The sequence below is a fragment of the Neofelis nebulosa genome, chromosome 3 (genome assembly GCF_028018385.1).
Source record: "Neofelis nebulosa isolate mNeoNeb1 chromosome 3, mNeoNeb1.pri, whole genome shotgun sequence".
In the NCBI taxonomy this organism is placed as follows: domain Eukaryota; kingdom Metazoa; phylum Chordata; class Mammalia; order Carnivora; family Felidae; genus Neofelis; species Neofelis nebulosa.
In genome coordinates, this window is record NC_080784.1 from 82,712,481 (window position 1) to 82,733,103 (window position 20,623).

Below are 20,623 nucleotides of genomic sequence, written 5' to 3' on the forward strand. Positions count from 1 at the left end.
TCTGCAGGCCCCACTGCTTTGTTAAAACACAGCAGGACTTCCCACTGCTGTTGGGACAAAGTCAGGATCCCTACATGCAGTGTGCCTTCCTTCCCCAGGCTTTAGCCTCATGTCCCTCCTCGATGCGTCTTCCAGCAGCTCTGTAGATGGGCTGTGTTCTCTGTGCAGGGGACACTTTCCCCATTTTCCCACAACCCTACCCTCCCTTCAGGTCTCGACTCAGTTAGCCAGGCTAGCCCCCACACCCTTCCCCCTGCCCCGTAACACTGTACCCTCCCTTCCACAGCGTTAGACTCCGTTACAGTTCCCTTTCATGTACCCACACAGGTCTTTGCACTCCCTGAGATTTGGAGTCATGGCTGGTTTTGCTGACCATTATGTTCCCAAGGCCTGGCATGTTGTAGGCACTCACTAGACAGCTGCTGGCAGATCGAGGGAATGGGGGAAGTACCCACCATGTCTCTGTGGCAAGAAGGGTGACATTTTGAGATACCCATTAGGGAGCCCTTTTTGAGATTCTTGATGTCCTCAGAGGGAACTCTCCACATTTCAGACCAAACAGTTTGTGGGTTTCCCCGAACTCTCAGATTTTAAGGGAATTGCTGCCTCCAGAGTCACAGTAATATGCAGACCCACTGCCTGACCTTTAACCCTGTGCCTGGGGACCAGCTCCTGGTGTCTCTCCTGTGAACTGTCCGCTCAGACACAAGAATAGCACTGGCACTTTTGTATGGAAGCTCCAGCACTACCCAGGTGGGAGTGGAGAAATCTTAATACTCTGGGTTTGACCAACAATCCTCCAAGGTGTCTCTGTCCTTAAAAGCCCTTTGATTGTTAACCACGTCCTTCACCGAAGAGTTGGAAATTAACCTAGTCACCCAGAAGTCAAAAAGACTCTTCAAAATCAGAGTGGCTTTTTCTTCGTTCATTTTATACAAGAAAACTCTACGCTTTCTGTCAACTTGTAGGTTGGCTCATTTGTGCTCCTATTTGAGTTAGGCAAAGATGCAAATAAAAAATAACACATTTATTGAGCACTTAGTGTTTACCAGGCACTACAGAAGCATATTCTCCAGACCATCTTATTCAGTCCTGACGGCTCCTCTGTGAGGTGTGGATGCTGTGATCACCCCACTTTATAGACAAGAAATGGAGGCTTGGAGAAGCTCGATAATACGTGTAAGGTCACACAGCCGAAGTGGTGAGGCTGGGATTTGAACTCAGAGCTGCCTACCTTTGAGCACGTGCTGTTGGCCACCTTACTGCATCGCCTTATCCTTTCAAGTATTCTGTATCACTTGCAGGTTATGAGCTGTTTGGCATAAAACAACATTTCCCCATTTCCCATCACCTACTAGCCTGTAGCGGGTTCACTCTTTAAGCCCCTTTAAATTGTTTTATGTTTAAGATACAACTAAAAAGCATGCCATACAAAGTTGCATTAAATCTGGCCTGACAGTCATATCAAATATTGTGAACTAATACATGTTTTACTTCTTGTACTTACAAGAAGTATGGCTTCCGTCTTTATCTTAATATTTCCTTTTACTATTTAATGACAGTAACCATAGCCTTGAGGCATGTTTAGAAAAGCAACACTAATCGTGGCAGTACTAGTCTCGTGTGCCCTCACATCTTTTCCTTCCCCTAATTTGCAGGGGTGTTTTTAAATTTTTTTTTTTTAATATTTATTATTTTCGAGAGGGAGGTGGAGACAGAGCACGAGCTGGGGAGAGGCAGAAGGAAGGAGACAGAATCCGAAGTGTACTCCAGGCTTTGAGCTGTCAGCACAGAGCCCAGTGTGGGGCTTGAACCCGTAAACTGTGACATCATGGCCTGAGCCGAAGTCGGAGGCCGATTGAGCCTCCCAGGCTTCCCCCTGGTTTGCAGTTTCGAAGGGGACCTGATCCCTGCAGGCTGACTCTCCTTGGCTTGTGGGAAGGTTCCACCAATCCGATGCCCTGGTGGGAGAAGGAGGAGGGGCTTAGGGAAGACCACCCCCTTTCCGTCTCCTGCGGGAGCTGCATCTCCTCCAAGATGCAGACCCTACCAGGTGGCCCCCGACCTTGGGCTCCATCTACCTCCTTCTTTTGTTCCTCCAGCCTCAGGGAGGCGCCAGTCTGTGTCGGGCTGCATTACTGCCGCTATGGACCTTCACCACCTGTGTACCCACTTCCTCCATTAAATTTCCTCTGTTGTAGAGAAAGATACCATATGTTTTCACTCTTATGTGGATCCTGAGAAACTTAACAGAAACCCATGGGGGAGGGGAAGGAAAAATAAAAAAGAGGTTAGAGCGGGAGAGAGCCAAAGCATAAGAGACTCTTAAAAACTGAAAACAAACTGAGGGTTGATGGGGGGGTGGGAGGGAGAGGAGGGTGGGTGATGGGTATTGAGGAGGGCATCTTTTGGGATGAGCACTGGGTGTTGTATGGAAACCAGTTTGACAATAAATTTCATATAGTGAAAAAAAAAATTAAAAATAAATAAATAAATTTCCTCTGTTGTAAATAAATTGGGCTGTCGTTCTCCAGGTTGGACTGTACTGATAACTGCAGTATTCACACATGTGATCACATTACTTATTTTCAGTTTACTTTAGAGGAATGGACGGTGGATGCTACAATTGGATTAGAAAACTCTGGTTAAAAGCAACCAAATCCTTTGTGTTCGCTGCAGAGCAAAACCCTGGCTGGATGTCTGACATCCTTGCTTCTGGTTCTAGCTGAGCCACTCGGGGAACTGAGAATCAGTCAAGTCAGGGCCTCAGTTTCATGGGAAATAATGGGTCCCCAGGGTCCTTTCAGGAGTCCCGTTAGCTGGCTTAACTCCTTCCAAAACAAGATGGTTCTAGGATGCAGTCTCGGTTTCCGTGGGGACCGGTGAGTTATCTCTTAAAGTGCACTGGCCCCTGACTCTGGCCTGCCTGCTGTCCTTCTGATGCGTGCTATTGGTCCTAAGCACCCAGGTGACAGAATGTGCATGAACCAGGGCGAATCTCTTGCTCCTCTGGGAAGAACCTCAAATAGGCCTTTGTGATTCTGATCCTGGTCTGGGCAGTTGGTCTTCATCTGGGCACAATACACTTAGTGAACATATAGTACAGGAGTAAAATTTACTGCTCAGCTGTCCTGACTGTGCTTAACAATGTTTCAAAGATGGTGATATTTCATATATTCACCTTAAATATAAAACCAACAGACAGAATATACAGACAGCACTTGTCTGATGTAATATATTTTCTCCTCCATTTTAAGCACAATCTTCTTAGATTCTCTAAACACTATTTTTTTTTTTAAAAAGGTACCTTATCCTGCATTTGTGTGTGTGTGTGTGTGTGTGTGTGTGTGTGTGTGTGTCTGTGTGTCTTTGGGGCCGGATGCTCTGGGTAATGTAAGTAACTTTGATTTCCTAAACTTTGCTCTGCTTTTCCCCACCCCAGCCCTTTCTTTTCAGAAGATACATTTAGACAATCACCATTCACCTCTAATTCGAAAGACCTGCTGCCCAGTGACTCTGTGCTTCACGGAAGAATATCAGCGCCAGGTATGGAAACATTATTGACTTTGCTTCTACTGTTGGTTGCTTAAAATTACTTTTCTGAAATGTGTAAATTCTCAGATACTCTCAGCTTATGTGCTGAAGTTATTCGTCTGAAGCTAGTTTTTCTTTTTTAAAGGAGAAACTCAATTTAAACAGCCACAAAGGTTTATTAAAATCAAGGGTCAGCAGTAATCGAGTGCTTCATTTTTGCTTTAGGAGCTCGTTGTTCTTTACCTGCTGATGTTTCGTTCATACAGCAAATTTCTTTTTCTTTGAAAGAGCTAAGTATAACCTGAAAGTAATTTGCTTTACACACTGTTAGTATTTCGGGCAGACTGCCAGGAAGATATAGGAGGGCAGTGGCAAGAACTAATCGCCAGCAGGGAAGGTCGTGACCCTAGTGGGGTGTGGGTGGCCACAAAGACCACTCTGGTTTCCATGGAGGCAGCACAGCTCATTAAGACAATCTCGACACCCGGACTCCGCCTCTCTTCTTTTTTTTTTTTTTTTTTTTTTTTTTAAATTTTTTCAACGTTTTTTATTTTATTTTTGGGACAGAGAGAGACAGAGCATGAACGGGGGAGGGGCAGAGAGAGAGGGAGACACAGAATCGGAAACAGGCTCCAGGCTCCGAGCCATCAGCCCAGAGCCTGACGCGGGGCTCGAACTCACGGACCGCGAGATCGTGACCTGGCTGAAGTCGGACGCTTAACCGACTGCGCCACCCAGGCGCCCCTCCGCCTCTCTTCTTAATCAGAGTATCTGCATATATCCATCTAATGTTCCTTTTTGCAATCTCAGCATCAATACATAATTTATTATCTACTCTCCTTTCTAGAGTAGAAGGCAAGATGTGTTTTCTGTCCCCTTCCCAATTGCATGGCCATCCCTCAGGGCTTGTCTGTGTGTTCTCAGAGTTATTATGAGATGAGAACACTTGAGAACCACTGCACGGTAGCCCATAGTCCTCACCCTCCCACCTCCCACCCCAACCCCAGTGCAGCAGCCTGAAAGCTTCCTGCTGTTGTTACTTTAGTTCCAGCAACTGAGAAAATTTCAGAAGCTCTCCACGGCCTCTGCACCCATTCATTTGTCCAAGAGAGCATGGGAGACCAAGGCCACGAGTGTTCAGGAAGGGCTTACAGCAGGGTCATTGGCCAGGAACCCCTGCAACGATAAAGCCCAAGTGTCTCCCACTCGCCCAGGGAGCCAGGTGTCACAGATGGCTGGAAGTCTGAATGTTTTGCAATTCAGAAAGAGCCAAGAAGCATCTCAGGAAATACTGGCTTGGGGTAGCACACACAGGTCACTGGAAGTGGTTTGTGACAAACACTGGGGGGGGAAATGCAACTCTTTGTCACTCTTTAGTCTTGTCATGGCAGATCCCGTTTCTTCTCATCTCCAAAGAGTCCAGGTACTTACATACTTTTTAGGTTTGCAGGGCTTTTCAAACGCCATAGATAACGCGCTACCCCGAAAACACATTACATTATACCTGGTTCTAGAGGTGGAGAGAAATTTTGCTTAGTTGATGTCTTCATTCTCAAACAGGAGCTATTTGAACTACTGTTTGCTTCCCACAGTGTCGTTTTGTATAGCCATCTCCCTAGTCCCCAAATTATCACCCTGCTGTTAAGTTGATGGATTGTGACTTTCTAATGTCAAAATAACTGCCTAGGAACTGCCTGTCAGAGTGCTGTGACCCATACAGCCAGCATCCCGTGATGTATATCCAAACCCTGCATTGCTGCCCTAATAATGTTTGGCTTGGCTATATTTTAAGAAGGTTTTATTGGTCAAGTTACAACTCGACCTCAAAGAGTGATATCAGTGTATGTTTCACTGTGTATAGAAGAGGTTTGTGTGGTTTGCTGGATAGACCTATTACAAATTAGATAAACTCACTTAAAAAGTTAACTTTTATTTTGGGTGGGAAGTCAGCATAACTGGGATTTTTGAAATGTAAATCTACCATTCTGAGGGAGAATCAGTCTATACTTCCAAGAGCCTTTATTTAGGCAGGGGACAAACAAAATGAGTATACATTTTGCTAAAACAGACAACTAACAAGGAACTTTAAAAAAAAAATAAGCTAGTTGAAAATGTTTTAGAAATGGAGTCAAATTAAAAAAATTAAAAATGACAAGGACAACCTTGTAATCACAAAGTTCCCATAACCTGAAGACATGTTTTGTGAGGACAGCCTCAATAATTTGGGCTAACTGTGGAGAAGACCGATCTGAATTAACAAAAGATTGCAGTACGGAGACTTTTCAAGAAAACGTTTCTTTCAAGTCTGGATAGTGATAAATGGCCATCGTATTCTGACTACAGCTCCTCAGTCCCTTTCCCACAATTCTGAAATCCAAAAAGCTCCACCAACTGCAATTTTTTTAATAAGTTACTTAGTGTCAAAACCTAATGGGAGGCGATTTATAGCCCTTATGTACTACCAAGGGTGAAATTCATACATTTTGCTACAGAAATATCAACGTGCTTGACTATGAAGGCCCACTGGAGTGTTATGTAAAATATGTCTCAGGCATCATATTATCATTCTAAAATAAGAGAAAGTATGAGTCCCAAACACATCAGAGCCCAGGGGTCTCAGCTAGATAGTGTGGACCTACAATTATTCTAGTACTCTGCTAAATGCAGTACTGGAAGCAAAGACATTAAAGCGACAGTTGAGGACCTTGAGGTTCACGGGTATAAGAGTCATGGATTCCTACAGAAAATTTCAGAAGACCAAGTGGGCAGCAGATTGCTGAATCATTGGAGATGTGGCAAGAAAGAGGAGTCCAATGGGGGATGTTCTAATGCTAAGGCAACATTATTGATGAGGACCTGGGTTTAAAGAGAAAAGGAAGTGGTTGGTGAGAGAGGCAGACAAAGGGTCAGTTCATGGGTTTGGGAGACTGGTTAGCTTTGCTATGAGCAAGTTGAATTGGGAGGAATAGTGTCTGTGCAGAAATGGGGAAGCCAGGAAGGAGACAGGTGGCTTTAGTGACTAGGCAAAAAATAATTTGTTGTTACTGTATAAATAAAGGCCTCAGAGTTCTCAGAAATCTTCTCTTCAGTAGTTTAAACATTACCATTACAATGTTATTTCTATTCTTTAGTTACTTAGCAAACTTCTTCTTTCCAGAGATAATGCAAAGATAAATATCAGCCCAAAGAATTGTCTCCGATTCCCAATTAGTAGAGACCATAATTAATGAGGTTTAACATGTCTGGTTTCAATCTTCAGCAAATGCTGAAGACCCATAGCTTTCTTCTCATCCCCAAAGAGTCCAGGTACCTACATGCTTTTTAGGTTTGTGGGGCTTTTCAAACACCATAGATAATGTGCTTATATATTTATATACCTTCTATCAAGGGGATGAGATTATCTTCTAAACACTTCTGGAGTAAGCCCGTGGGGCAGGGGAGGCGTGCCACGCGAGAGCACCCTTTAGGACGCCACAGCTCCACACCAAGGGGACCCACCCAGCGTGTTGTGATTGTATTGCAGGCCTGTGGAGAGTGAAGCAAGCAGCATGGGGGATAGCAAAGTGGGGAGAGGTGGGTTGGGCTGTGGACTGCGAAGACATCGAGAATAGCACACTTAACTAGGCATTTGCCTTCGGCAGATGGTGTCTGAGACACACAGCTGCCGCCATCCCAGAGAAACAGAATAAACACAGAGCTTCAGGGTGTCCTGGCCTTCGTCGTTGCCACTATTTCTAGACTGACTTTCCTGAGAACCAAAGAATGTTCATGAGCCAAGACCTAACATTTTCACTTGCTGTGAATGTCTGAGACAGAGGGAACACCAGGAATCCTTAATAAAATGATGAGTTAAAAGCTCCTGTCACCTTCAGCTGGAGGGACATGGGGACAAAATATCCTTAAAGCCATGAATAGATGCCTGAGTGCACCCTGGGTGGTGGTGTTGCTGATGGTGATTTTACAAAAGGAAGAAAAGAACTTTCCTATAATGGGGGAGATAGAAATTACAGACCATGTATGATTTAATGTACTTTGTCTAATTTGTCGTCGTCTCACTTTGTAGAAGATTTACACTAATAGAAAAAAGAGTGTGAGATCGGGTGTTTTTCAGGGCACCAAGGGCTGGTCTGTATAAGGAGTGGATGCATTAGTACCATTGTACCTGCAGCTGTTTACAATTCCCCATCGTCTTTCCATAAGCAAAGACCATCAAGAGAAGAATTTATATCTCAGCACTACTTTTAAACAATATGGAGCTTCAATTCTTGTGTTATTATGATTTTGAAGGCGCAGTATGTTTGCTCTGTATTAAGCCAAAAAACAAAAACACAACCAGAGCGGGTGTGAAGGGAAATGTGGGTCTCTGTGGAATTCTTTCAAAGTGTTTGGAGTCACTGATGCTTCTGTTTGATATTTCAGACCGAGCTTAGAGTTAGACAATGCAAAACGTATCAACAATTACATTTGTAAACCCCTGCCCCGATCATTTGCCAGAACCCCTTAAAAAGAAAACAACACTTTTTGTCGTTGTTGTTTACAGCACATAAACAGGATGTACAGAACATGGGGAGAGTTTGGGTCCTTCCAGGACTTGGTATGCCAATCAGGATCTGCTGTGAAGCTAACAAGACCAGTTTGGAGTGGTCTGCCTTGTCACTGGGCCAATTCTCAATCTATTTTCCTCTCTCTGTTCTGCCCATCAATCTAATCTAAGTGGTACCATCTCATATACTTCACTGAAATCGAAACAAATGATGCCTCACGTCGAGGGGCACCCACAGTGGACTGTCTGCCTGCCATGCTACTGGCCAGATAGGAATGACCTCTTTCAGACTGTTGGCTTTGAAGATGTGCACATCGCCTTCCTTTACATTAAGACTTAACCAGCTCAGAGAGAGAGACAGAGACAGACAGACAGACAGACAGATAGACAACTCTGTCCTAGATTACAGCAAAGTGTTTTCTTTAATCCTTTTTCAAACACAGCGTATTCTTTTTAAATTCAGACTAAGTCACGGATAAACAGTAGAACATTTGAGTGTTGTTGGTGTGTATCATTTTGTAGCTTAAGCTCCTTTTGATTACACACATTCGTTGCATACAGAGAAGGAAGCTAATAAAACACGGGTTTGAACTGCACGGGTCCACTTAAATGCAGCTTTTTTTTTTTTTTTTTTGTAAACACTGTATAGTACTGTAAACGTATTTTCTCTTCCTTATGATTTTCTTAATTTTCTTTTCTCTAGCCGTCTTTATTGTAAGAATACTGTATACAGTACATATAACCTATAACATTCAAGATAATGTGCTCATCAACCATATTATTGGGAAGGTTACCAGTCAACAGTATGGTATTATTGTTAATACCATAGTTAATACCAGTAGTTAAGTTTTTGGGGAGCCAGAAGTTATATGCAATTTTCGGCTGCATGGGGTCAGCACCCCAATACCCCTGTGTTGTTCAAGGGTCAAATGTAATTATCAGGGCACAGGACCGATGTCATTTCATTTAATTCTGAAAACAACTCACCGAGACATGGGAATTATGTTTACTTTACAAATGACTAAATGGAGGTTCAGAGAGATTTAATAACTTTTCCAATTTTATTGAGATATGATTGACATATCAGATGGTGTTAGTTTAAGGTAGACAACATAATGATTTGATATATATATATTGTACAGTGGTTACCACAATAAGTGGTACCATCACCATACACAGTGACACACTTTTTTTCTCATGATGAGAACTTCTAAGCTCTACACTGGCAGTAACTTAAAGATTAACGATACGATAGCGTTACCTATGCTGTATGTTACGTCCTCATGACTTAGTTGTCTTATAACTGGGAGTCTGCACCTTCTGCAGAGAGATTTAATAGCCAGTACGAAGCACTCTGTACTTGTACCTGTACTAGGACCTTTTTCGGAGAGGCTTAATAGCTTGTACAAGTCCTGCCGTTGGTGAGCGGCAGCACCGGAATTCAAACCCGGAACTGCACACAGTACATTTTCTTCCTTTGTGCCCTGTCACGCCACCTGCTAAGTCAGGTGAGGTGTCACTGGCCGTGAGCATAAGGAACACATCTCTACGGTATTTGTTCACATATACCCACATTTGGCATCTGACGTATCACTGATGGATTACCCTTTTTTAGTTAGGAATAAAAAGTAGCCCTTTAAGTAAAATACTTCAAAGAAGTTACAAGATAAGAATATTCGGTTTATCAATGTAATTTTGTTTATCAATGTAATTCTAATTCTACATTTTGAATTCTAATTCTAATTAAAATTAGATCTAATTAGATCTAATTTTAATTAGAATTCTAATTCTAATTTTGTCCTCTTCTCTTCCATTTCTTTCTTTTCTTTCTTCCTTTAAAATATCTGGTAATCGTAGTCCCTTAAAATGCTTCTTTCAATTAAGAAAATTAAAGAAAGGGTTAATGTTTATTTTCAGTCATTTTTAGTAGATCCTCTGAACCATAGAAATAGTTTCAGGAAACTGTAAAAACCTCTTGGTTAAATAAAGCGCATAATGCTGAAGGTAGTGGTGATCCAGTCAGCAGTACAGAAGAAAAAGTTCTAGACTGGGAATCAGGAGAGCCCAGGTGTTAAGTGTAGCCCACTTTCCAGTAGAAAGAGGATAGAAGGTCTCCAAGCTTCTTCCATATCCCTTCTTTTTCAAAATGTCCAGGGGCGCCTGGGTGGCTCAGTCGGTTAAGCGTCCGACTTCGCTCAGGTCATGATCTCACGGTCTGTGAGTTCAAGCCCCGCGTCAGGCTCTGTGCTGACTGCTCAGAGCCTGGAGCCTGTTTCAGATTCTGTGTCTTCCTCTCTCTCTGACCCTCCCCCATTCATGCTCTGTCTCTCTCTGTCTCAAAAATAAACGTTAAAAAATTTTTTTTTTTTTTTTTTTTTTTTTTTTTTAAATTTATTTTTGGGACAGAGAGAGACAGAGCATGAACGGGGGAGGGGCAGAGAGAGAGGGAGACACAGAATCGGAAACAGGCTCCAGGCTCCGAGCCATCAGCCCAGAGCCTGACGCGGGGCTCGAACTCACGGACTGCGAGATCGTGACCTGGCTGAAGTCGGACGCTTAACCGACTGCGCCACCCAGGCGCCCCAAACGTTAAAAAATTTTTAAAAAATAAAAAATAAAAAATAATAATAAAAAAAAAAAAAGTGTACCATCTGGAGCAGTCCTGTCAACTTCAGCCCAGGTGCCTTTATTTTTTTTGGTAGGGCCCACACTATAATGCTGGAACTGGGCAAAATCAGTCTCTACCCCTGAAATTCTACCGCCCACACTAAGAGTTGGCGACGGGACAAGTCACCATAAGTATTCGGTATTGGGGGTGGTAGCAGCTGGGAAGGGGCACAAGAAGGGTTTCTAGGAAGCCAGGATGTTACATTTCTTTCTTTCTTTTTTTTTTTTTAATGTTTATTTTTGAGAGAGAGAGAGCACGTGCGAGGGAAGGAGGGGGAGAGAGGTGGGTGGGGAGGGAGAGGGAGAGGGAGACGGAGGATCTGAAGCAGGATCTGCTCTATCAGTGCAAAACTCGATATAAGGTTTGAACCCATGAACTGTGAGATCATGACCTGAGCTGAAGTCGGATGCTCAACGAACTGAGTCACCCAGGCGCCCCAAGGATGTTCCATTTCTTTACCTGGCTGCTGATTACATGCTTATGTAATTTTGTGAAAATTCACCAAGCTGTGCGCTATGAGTCTTTCTGCATTTGTTAGGGCTAATTGGCTTATTCACAAATAGATGGGTCTAGATGCCAAGTGGTCACCTCCAAACCATCAATCTGAGTGCATGTTCATTTCAGAGACTAGGACAGTGATGATGAGGACAGCAGTCTTTCAATTATCCACCTTTTAGTCTGCAGGAGCATTTCCATTTGTAGCACGAACTTATTGCCCTGAACTAAATGACACGTAGACTGATATATCTGATTCCTGTTGTGTTTCAAATTGGAAAGCTATTCTGTATTGCTTATAGCATTTCTTTGATGTACTCGCAGTAGATGAACTGTAGTCTGTCCAGCTGTTTACCAGAGGGAAAGTTTTCATTGTTTCGGATTTTCCTGATCTAGATGATGTTACTTGAAGCTAAAAAAGATGTTCTCGGAACTAGCCCCATCCATCCCTCACCAGCCTAATGAATTCATGGGTGAATTCTAAAAAAAGAGCTATTGACTCCGTTCAGAACTCCTTGCAGAAAAGGGGCTTGCATTAATCACTGTCAACTTTGTATCCAGGTTAGCCCTTCTCAAAACTATAACCAATGGGGTCTCTGCAGACCAACACTTGTGGGGTTCACACACTGAAGTGCAGGTGCACTTTTTTAATGGGTGGTTAGCTTTGCGAAGGAGAAATTTATTGGATGCCTCACATGAGCTATCTCTAAAGACAGGACAAAGACAGGACCAGAAAACAACTGTGGTTGTTTGACCAAGCCTCTTTATCTCCGCCCAGATGGCACAGGGGTTGAATCACTTGGTATCGAAGATAATCATCAACACTTTCATGTTTGTTCTTTGTGGGAAATGTAACATCCAAAAGCCCCGGGGGCTGTGACCACTTTGGCCCCGGCCCTGCGTCTTCCTGTGAACACAACAAATGTGTATATGCTCCCATAAAATTTTCTGCACCCCATTTACAAGGCCTCAGCAGTGCCTGTGGTCGTGATTTTACTTTTGCAAAGACTATTGAAGCACCTTGAGAATGAATAAAAGGCCAAATTCTCAAGTATGTGTAATGGATGATGAAGAGTATTTGTTTGAAAATGGGAATGTAGTAACCTCTGGCTTCAGTTTGGGACTGGCTAATTCAATCTACAAGGCCTATTCTGTGTATACAATATGTCTTTCCATTCCTTTGCTATCAAAAATACATATTCTCATTTCATGCAATTTCTTCTTTGTGTTTATTCCTTTTCAGGGCAGCAACTGCCCTCCGGTAACCGGGATAGAAAAAAAGAGAAAAATCGTTGCAAACTAGACCATATATTTTCATTTAAACAAACCCATTCTGTATTCCCATATGTAGGGCCAAATGAGTGCTTCTCGGTGGTAAGAGAGACACCCCCACATCACACCACAGCCCGTTTCTTGATGTCATTATAGGAATGACAGTCAGGGGCTTCATTTTTTGGCTTATGCAGCGTCTTTCCTTTAGCAGAGTACTTATCATTTCTGTTCTCAATTTATCTTCCAGAAAAGAAAACTTAACTAGAAGCACAAAAGTATGGGCAGTCTTTGAATTTGCTTCATGATATTTGGTCCACTGTACCATCTGCTGGAGTTCTATTGAGACATCCCATGCAGAGGTCCCTCAACCACTTGCCATTCAACAGGTCCCAAACAAAGCATACCATTTTCCCCTACCTTCCCCTGTCCCTTCCAAAAGTCAATTGGTTGATTGATTAAAACCCTCCTCTCTATTCTGTTGTTTTCTGTTTTAGTGGATAGCATCATCATCATCACCCACCATGACACAAACCTTAAAGTTGGACACCATTTGTTTGGGTTTGCTTAGGAGCAGATCCTGAGACAAAAAGTTGAGTGCAAGTAGTTCTGTAGGAAGTGACGCAGGAAACACTGGGAGAGGAATGAGGAAGCGAGCCAAGGGAAAGAAGGCATCCAATAAGGGGACTGTCATCCAACAGGTCACCTGCTGTGGACAACTGGAGGGTAATTTCACGCAACGGAAGGCCTCAGACTTTCTTCCCCAGTAGGTTAAGAGAGCTGGGATGTTTATGTGGTCTACCATCGATCACTTAAACCCACTCTCAGGAGTCAATTCCCTCACACTGTGGTCTCCAGCACAGGTGAGCAAAGCAGGCTTCAGTGGCTAGAGAAAAATCCTTGGCGGATATATGCAGGTGCTGGCAGCGGGAAGGCAGCATTGAAGCAGTAAAGGCCATGTGATCACTGAGGAAGGGAGGGCAGGAATGGCAGCATTTGCTGCATCAGCTCTCATTATTACCTCTTCTGCACCCTCCACTTCCATTCAGTTACCTTTCCTCCTGCATAGATCCTACCTCCTACCTCTCCTAAACGCATTCTTCTCTTTCAGTCCCAACTGCCAAGAACTTCATTCAAGTCTCCATCATTGGTCCTCTGGATTACAACAACAGCCTCTGGCTGGTCTCCCTATGTCCAGGGTCACTCCCACCATTCCCTTCTCTCCATCATCAAGTCCTAGTCTTTCTAGAAGGCGGATCTCATCGTGTCCCTCTCAGCCCTGCTGACTTCCCATTGCCCTCTAGATAAAGTCTACACTTTGCTCGTGCACTCTCCTGTATGCTGCCTGTTTGGTTGGTTTTTTAATAGCCTGTGTTTTCTTTGGAAATCGTTCCCTGCCACTCCAAAACTGGATTAGATACCACTTCCTTTCATGTCCTTGGATATTTAGAATTCCCTGTTTACTCATCACCTTCTTGATTAACTGCAAGCTCTTTTGTGGGCATAAACTGTCTTGTTGACCATTATGTCTCCCAGAGGCTAGCACCTAATATAGTTGCTAATCAGATCTTGGGAGGAAAACATATTGTTGAAAAACCATTAGTTTGTAAGAACTAGTGTTAAATGTTCTAAAGAGAGATCTGATAAGGCTTTGATTATCACACAGATCTGTTTTTGACTACAGATAAAAATGGATCCCTTTATAAATATAAGATGTGCAGTAAAGCCCTTTCCAAATATAGTTGGTCTCTCTGTCTAATATGAGTAGCACACTACCATGATGTAACTCTCTTTTTTAGCATTAAACAGTTTGGTTTGACAAGAGAAAGATTGCCGGGCTGTTGTGTTCATTTTTTTTCACCTTGGATATAGATCTAACTGCCAACCACCAAAGAAACTTCCAAAGGCAGAGAGTGGATAATGGAGGTACAAGAAGAGTTTAGTTGGTTTGATGTGAAAAGTCAATACTTGAATTACGGTTACTATTACACTGATTTTCTTATTTTTTTTTAATTTTTTTTAATATGAAATGTATTGCAAATTGGTTTCCATACAACACCCAGTGCTCATCCCAACAGGTGCCCTCCTCAATGCCCATCACCCCCTTTCCCCTCCCTCCCACCCCCCCCCCCCCATCAACCCTTATTGTCAGTTTTTAAGAGTCTCTTATGGTTTGGCTCCCTCCCTAACTTTTTTTATTTTCCTTCCCCTCCCCCATGGTCTTCTGTTAAGTTTCTCGGGATCCACATAAGAGTGAAAACATATGGTATCTGTCTTTCTCTGTATGACTTATTTCACTTAGCATAACACTCTCCAGTTCCATCCAAGTTGCTACAAAAGGCCATATTTCATTCTTTCTCATTGCCAAGTAGTATTCCATTGACTATTACACTGATTTTCATGTTTAATAATAAACTTCCCAGGCCTAAAATTCCCTGTGTCATTAACCTCATTTTAAAAGTTTAGAATTATTTCATATAGAATTTTTCCGCATCCGTGAGCCAACTGCTTTATCAAATAAGCTTCTTGTTTAATGTAAATTATTTTATTGAAGGACAGTGTTATCTTTTGATCCAAATAGGGCAAAAGTTCACATAGTAGTGTCTCATAAAGACTAGAGGCAAGCTTTGTGTGAGACAGATTTGAATTCAGGCCTGAATCCTGGAATTTGGACAGCCCATGAAATGAAAACATCTTTTTTTTTTTTCTTTCAAATCATTAAAAAGTTGTACATGGCTTTTTTCTCTTGCTTGGAAACATGTTCCACAAATCTTTTGACACTTCCTCAAGTGTTTCTTCCACATGAAGAGAGGAGCCGTTTTCTACAGCTCTCAGACTACACAGCTCCCTAGCCTTATACCTTTATCCTCACCTCTGCAAGAAACAACAGTTAGCCCTACTACAGATGGAAATTAACTCCCATGCACGCCATTTTGCCCTCAGCTACATGCTGTCTCAAATGTTTCTGCATTCTATCTCATCTCAGTCTTTTCCTTCCTTTTTTTCTATTGTGAGCCATTGTGGGGGTTACCTGAGGCGGTAGTTCCATTAAATACTCTATTAAACATGTAAAAAAGAAAGGAGTCCTCTAAGTTACAGAGAATTATGATGCTCCGGTGTTATTTTGTGAGCTTGGAATCTGATGTCCCATTCTAGGAATTTAATCTACAAATAGACTTGAACAAGTAACACTATAGTATGTGGACAAGGATGTAAGGTATATGGACAGAGATGTGCTGTATAAGATGTGCAGCATAAAGATTTGAAACAAATTCAATGTCCATAGGTAGGAAGTTGATGAAATGAGCCATGGGACATTCTGTGGGAAACAATAGCCATTAAAAAAAAGATGAAGGGAATCTATAGAAATGTATTTGAACGGATGTCCAAGAGATAATGTTAGATTTAGAAAAACAAACACAAAAAACTGGCTGCAGACAACAGGTGTAACATGATCCCATTTATGGTAAAAAAAAAAAAAAAAAAAAAGAGGTGGTACATTTATGTGCACATAATATGCATGGGTGTACATGGATAATTTCTCAACAGATAAACTGTTCATAGTGGTTACCCCTGAAGAGTGAAAAGGACTGGGTTTGGGAGGAGAGAGATAGTAAGGGAAAGGTATTCTTTTATTTTTCAGTTTGTATCCTTTATTCTATTTTTTTTTTACCATGAATTTACATTACCTTTATAACTTCTAAAAACTTAAAAAAGTAAAGTATGTGTTCAAATCATGTTTTGGTTTTTGGTTTTTTTTTTTAGAATCTGTCATTTACACATGATGACTTTAGGCCTTAATGAATAATCTGTAAAGTAAGTGAACTACTGAAAATAGAGATAAAACAGTGACTCTTAGCCATCTTACCTCAGTGAGCAGTCCCAGCCAGAAGCCAGTTAAGTGACTATTTATAAAGCAGGTTACAAATCCCCTTGAATGGAATGATCCTATCGTTTATAAAATGTGTGCATACAGGAAAAAAATCAGGAAGAGTAGATGCAGAAATATTAACTGTTGTCTCCATTTACTTAGGGTTTCGAGTGATTTTTACTTTTATTTTATGGACTGACATTTTTACAATAAGCATATATTATTTTTGTAATCAGAAAACCTCAATAAGCTCCTTTCATTTTGAACAAAGGAGAAATTATCTTCTATATTCTGGTCCTCAATGGTTGACACCAGATCTTTCTGGAAGTTTCTATCACGAGAAAATGCCTGGAGCTTTGGACAAGGAGATCAACCTTTTTGTTACCTAAAAGCAACAAAAGTGAATGGAAATATTTTCAGCTAGAAGAGATGTTGGGGGCGGGGGTGGGGGTGGGGGGGGCTTGTAAATGGTCTTTGGAAAGTAGAACCCATCTTAAGATATCAAAGTACCTCAAACTAGGGAATACTGTTTTAACATCTTGTATTTATTGGCACCTACTACCTTCACGATTTCCCCATCCTCTGTTACACGCACCCTCAGATACTCTTTCCCATCCAGGCTTTCCAGTCAAGATGACTCATCCATCTGCAGAATCTAGTTCTTGCCTTAAGTATCCAGGAATGAGTCACTCAATCAGTTGGTTCTCTTTTAACTTGAATGGAATTAGGCTCAGGGATGTTCAATGGAAAGATTCATGAATGGGTGGGGGTGGGGGAGTGGGGAGAAGGCATTGGTGAGGTTATCTAGGAAATCAACAGTTTTATAGAAATGAGAATGGGGCTGGGGGAAGTAGAATAATTAGGGAGTCAGATAGCCCAGAGGGAGAATGATTTACAAAAAAAGATTAGGTCCAAACTCTGGCTGTCAGTCTTTGCTAGAGTATGGTGGCAGGAATTAATTGGTTATATGGATTTTAGGTAACTATTTTGTCTTTCAGACAAAATGACTCCTACCAATTATTTTCTTGCTCACTAAGTTTGTATGTGCTCTGTAGGTACTTGCCAAAAGAAAAGCAGGGGAAAATTTTACTCAGAAAAAAAAAAAATGTGTACTCTTGCAAATGCTTTTAACATGTAGGCATGCTTTCGGTATGTGAAAGTTATTTTTGACACTATTTTTGGCCAAATTGGTTTTCATTTTTATGAAAAATGTTAATTTTTAAAGCACTCCGGTCTATCTCCCAACTGTTACTTTTATCACTCGAAAATGTGGTATTTTAAAAATATCATCACTGGTGTCATACTAAGACTTGCCTTGAATTACATGCCTTTCATAGTAATTAATGTTTTTTTTTTTTTTTTAAGAGGCATTTGGACATGAAAAAGGAATAAAATGAAAGTTCACCAAGATGTTCATAGCAGTTGTCTTTAAGGGGTGGTGATGGATCTGTGGTTGTGTTTCTTTTTTTTCCCCCACTTGTCTCTGTTCTTCTTGTTCTCTGTAATGAGCACGGAACACTTTTATAAAGGAAAAAAAAAAAAACCTAATTTATTAGAGGGAGTAAGGTGTTAAGGAACAAAGATAAGGTTCCCGGTGTTTTGAGTTACACTATAATAATTATTATGGTCACATGCAAGGTAGGTCTTTTGTCCAAGGCTCCTAAACATCTTGTGTTACCGCGAACAAATATTGGCAGAGTCATTTCCAAAATTTTATGTTAAATATCCTGCAAGTTACTACCAAAGAGCTGTGAAACCCTCATATGAAATACAAATATGACCACAGTCATTTAAATACATGTTTCATGTCAGGTACTTACTCAGCTCACTTGAGGAGTGGTTGAAGTCTCAGGATGGTTACTTATTTTTAACCTCACGAGGGAGATTAATGAATTAAATTTATCTTAGGGCGCCAGCTGTCAAAGAAGTACTGCGCACCATCTTATTTAACTTGGTCGTGGAAATAGTGTTCAAGGGAACACTCCGCTGTACTATTGTGTTGCACGGCTGGTCTCATAAATGTCATTCGTCAAGGTATAATTAATAAACTAATAGCTGCTCTGGAGGGTATTTTCAGTAGTTCTATCAAAATAATAAGCATTCACATTTCTGTCGCATCTTTTTTGTTTCCTAATCAATTAGAAAAATGACCTCAGTGGCTGCAGACCAGTTCATTGACTTTCCCCTTCGATTGTTTTCATTCTGCTCCATCAGTGTCAGGGGGACACTGAGATGTTATGAAACGAGAATTAAATATAAAAGGATCTGAGTATCATTACATATCTGATAAACAGTGTAGGAAGCTATGCTAAGGTGTGTGTACCACTGAGATGAAAAGAAAGTTCACTGACTCATTCAACAAATACTTATTGAGCAGCTATTGTATACCAAGTACTTTTGTTGTCCTGGGGAACAGCAATGAACAAAGGGTCTCTGTCCTTATGGGGTTTACGCTCAAGGGAGAGAGGCAGACAACAAACAAATAATTATACTGGGTGAGTATAATATGTACACACACATACATAATATCATAAAAACATGTTATTCGTGTTAAATGTAATATATAATAACATCATGGGAAAACTAAGCAAGGTAGGGAGAAGGTGGTTGGGAAGGGGTCACCCAAGGTAGGGTGGTAGAGAAAGCTCTCCCTAAGAGAGAGAAAAAGTATCAAGCAGACCCTGGAGCCAGTTCAGGAACGAGTCTTGTCAAGCCATGTGGGAGAGAGTGTTCTGGGTAAAGGAAGCAGTCATAACAAGGCCCTGGGGTGAGGGTGCATTTGGCACAGGAAGTGACAGCCAGAAGAGAGGGGAGGCTGGAAGGAAATAAAGGAGAATAGCTTATAGGGCCTCCTGGTGAATAGCAGGGCCTTGGGCTTTCATTGTAAGCATGCCAGGAACCAGAGGAATGTTTTGAGCAGAGAAATGGCATAATCTCACTTCCATTTTAAAAAATTAATCCGACTCTTTCTTGTTTAATCTTTAAAGCCCGAATAAAGTCCCCTGAAAGGCTTAATGGAAACAGAGAGGCCTGCAGAAAGATAAGAGAGGCAAGGAAAGTTAATTGAATTTGCTGAGTATTATTTTTATAGTGGATGGGATCTGTGCATATCCCTTTAATAATTAATTATTGATGGTAAGTTTTGCCCAAGATTTCTCTCATTTAATTTTTCTTACTATTAAGTTATTCTAAAAGAGAGTATATTTTTATTATGTTTATTTGAAAGTTTGATTTTCTTTCCCAATTACTTAAAAATGGCTATCTAGCTATTTTAACTGAATATTTATGGGAAAAAGTATACAAAACTCAACGTAATATTAAAAGACTCAGAAAGTTACAGGGGCGCCTGGGTGGCGCAGTCGGTTAAGCGTCCGACTTCAGCCAGGTCACGATCTCGCGGTCCGTGAGTTCGAGCCCCGCGTCAGGCTCTGGGCTGATGGCTCGGAGCCTGGAGCCTGCTTCCGATTCTGTGTCTCCCTCTCTCTCTCTGCCCCTCCCCCGTTCATGCTCTGTCTCTCTCTGTCCCAAAAATAAATAAAAAACGTTGAAAAAAAAAATTAAAAAAAAAAAATAAAAGACTCAGAAAGTTACAGAGTTTGAGATTAGAAATTTTTAAAAGCAACCATAAGACAGATTCATTATTTAGAAATCATTGTAGAAAAGAGAATGCTTTCATGAGAAAGGTGACTTCAGCTTCACACAAGACTTGCTCCAGTATTATTTCTAAAGAGCTGTGTCAGGGAACTATGAATTCACCAATAAAACTGCAAATTACTCTAACAGATGCTTACAAAGTGTGCCTAGAGGCTATTGTATACGCGTGTTTTGCCAGTTCTGGCATTGAAGAGGTGATTTACAATCCTAAAACCACTAATGACAGCATTTTACAAATGTTATGCCCAATTATATTGTGTGCCACAATAAAATTCATTATTTACGACGGAATTCCTAAATATTTGTTACATACATGCATTACTGACCATCAGAAGGGCCTATATGTGCTAGTGCATACTGTGAGTTTTTTTGGAGTAGGGGATTCACCTTTGCCCCATTCATGGAAACGGTACTGAATAAGGAATTTCTTTACCTTCCATACTTAGAAAGACCACCAAGTACTAAAGTATCAAAAACCTAATAACTAAGTAAGAATGACCACCATCACTGATGGATTCAGGTACAAGACAACCTTTCGGCATATGCACCACACCACACCTATCTCCAATAATCCTAAGATGTTGAACTC

The 20,623-nt window shown here is 41.4% G+C and overlaps 1 protein-coding gene across 10 annotated transcripts in view; it reads left to right on the plus strand.

Annotated features, from left to right (window-relative positions):
• The window catches only part of ZNF827 (zinc finger protein 827), a 176,757-nt gene that overhangs the window by 110,136 nt on the left and 45,998 nt on the right, over positions 1 to 20,623 (plus strand). For all 10 annotated transcript variants that reach the window (XR_009259272.1, XR_009259273.1, XM_058721252.1 and 7 more), the window contains exon 8: positions 3,443 to 3,546. Coding sequence is in view for 8 of the 10 variants with exons in the window: in XM_058721252.1 (XP_058577235.1) it covers positions 3,443 to 3,546 (104 nt within the window). In the remaining 2 variants the exon portion in view is untranslated. The remainder of the gene's footprint in view (positions 1 to 3,442; positions 3,547 to 20,623) is intronic.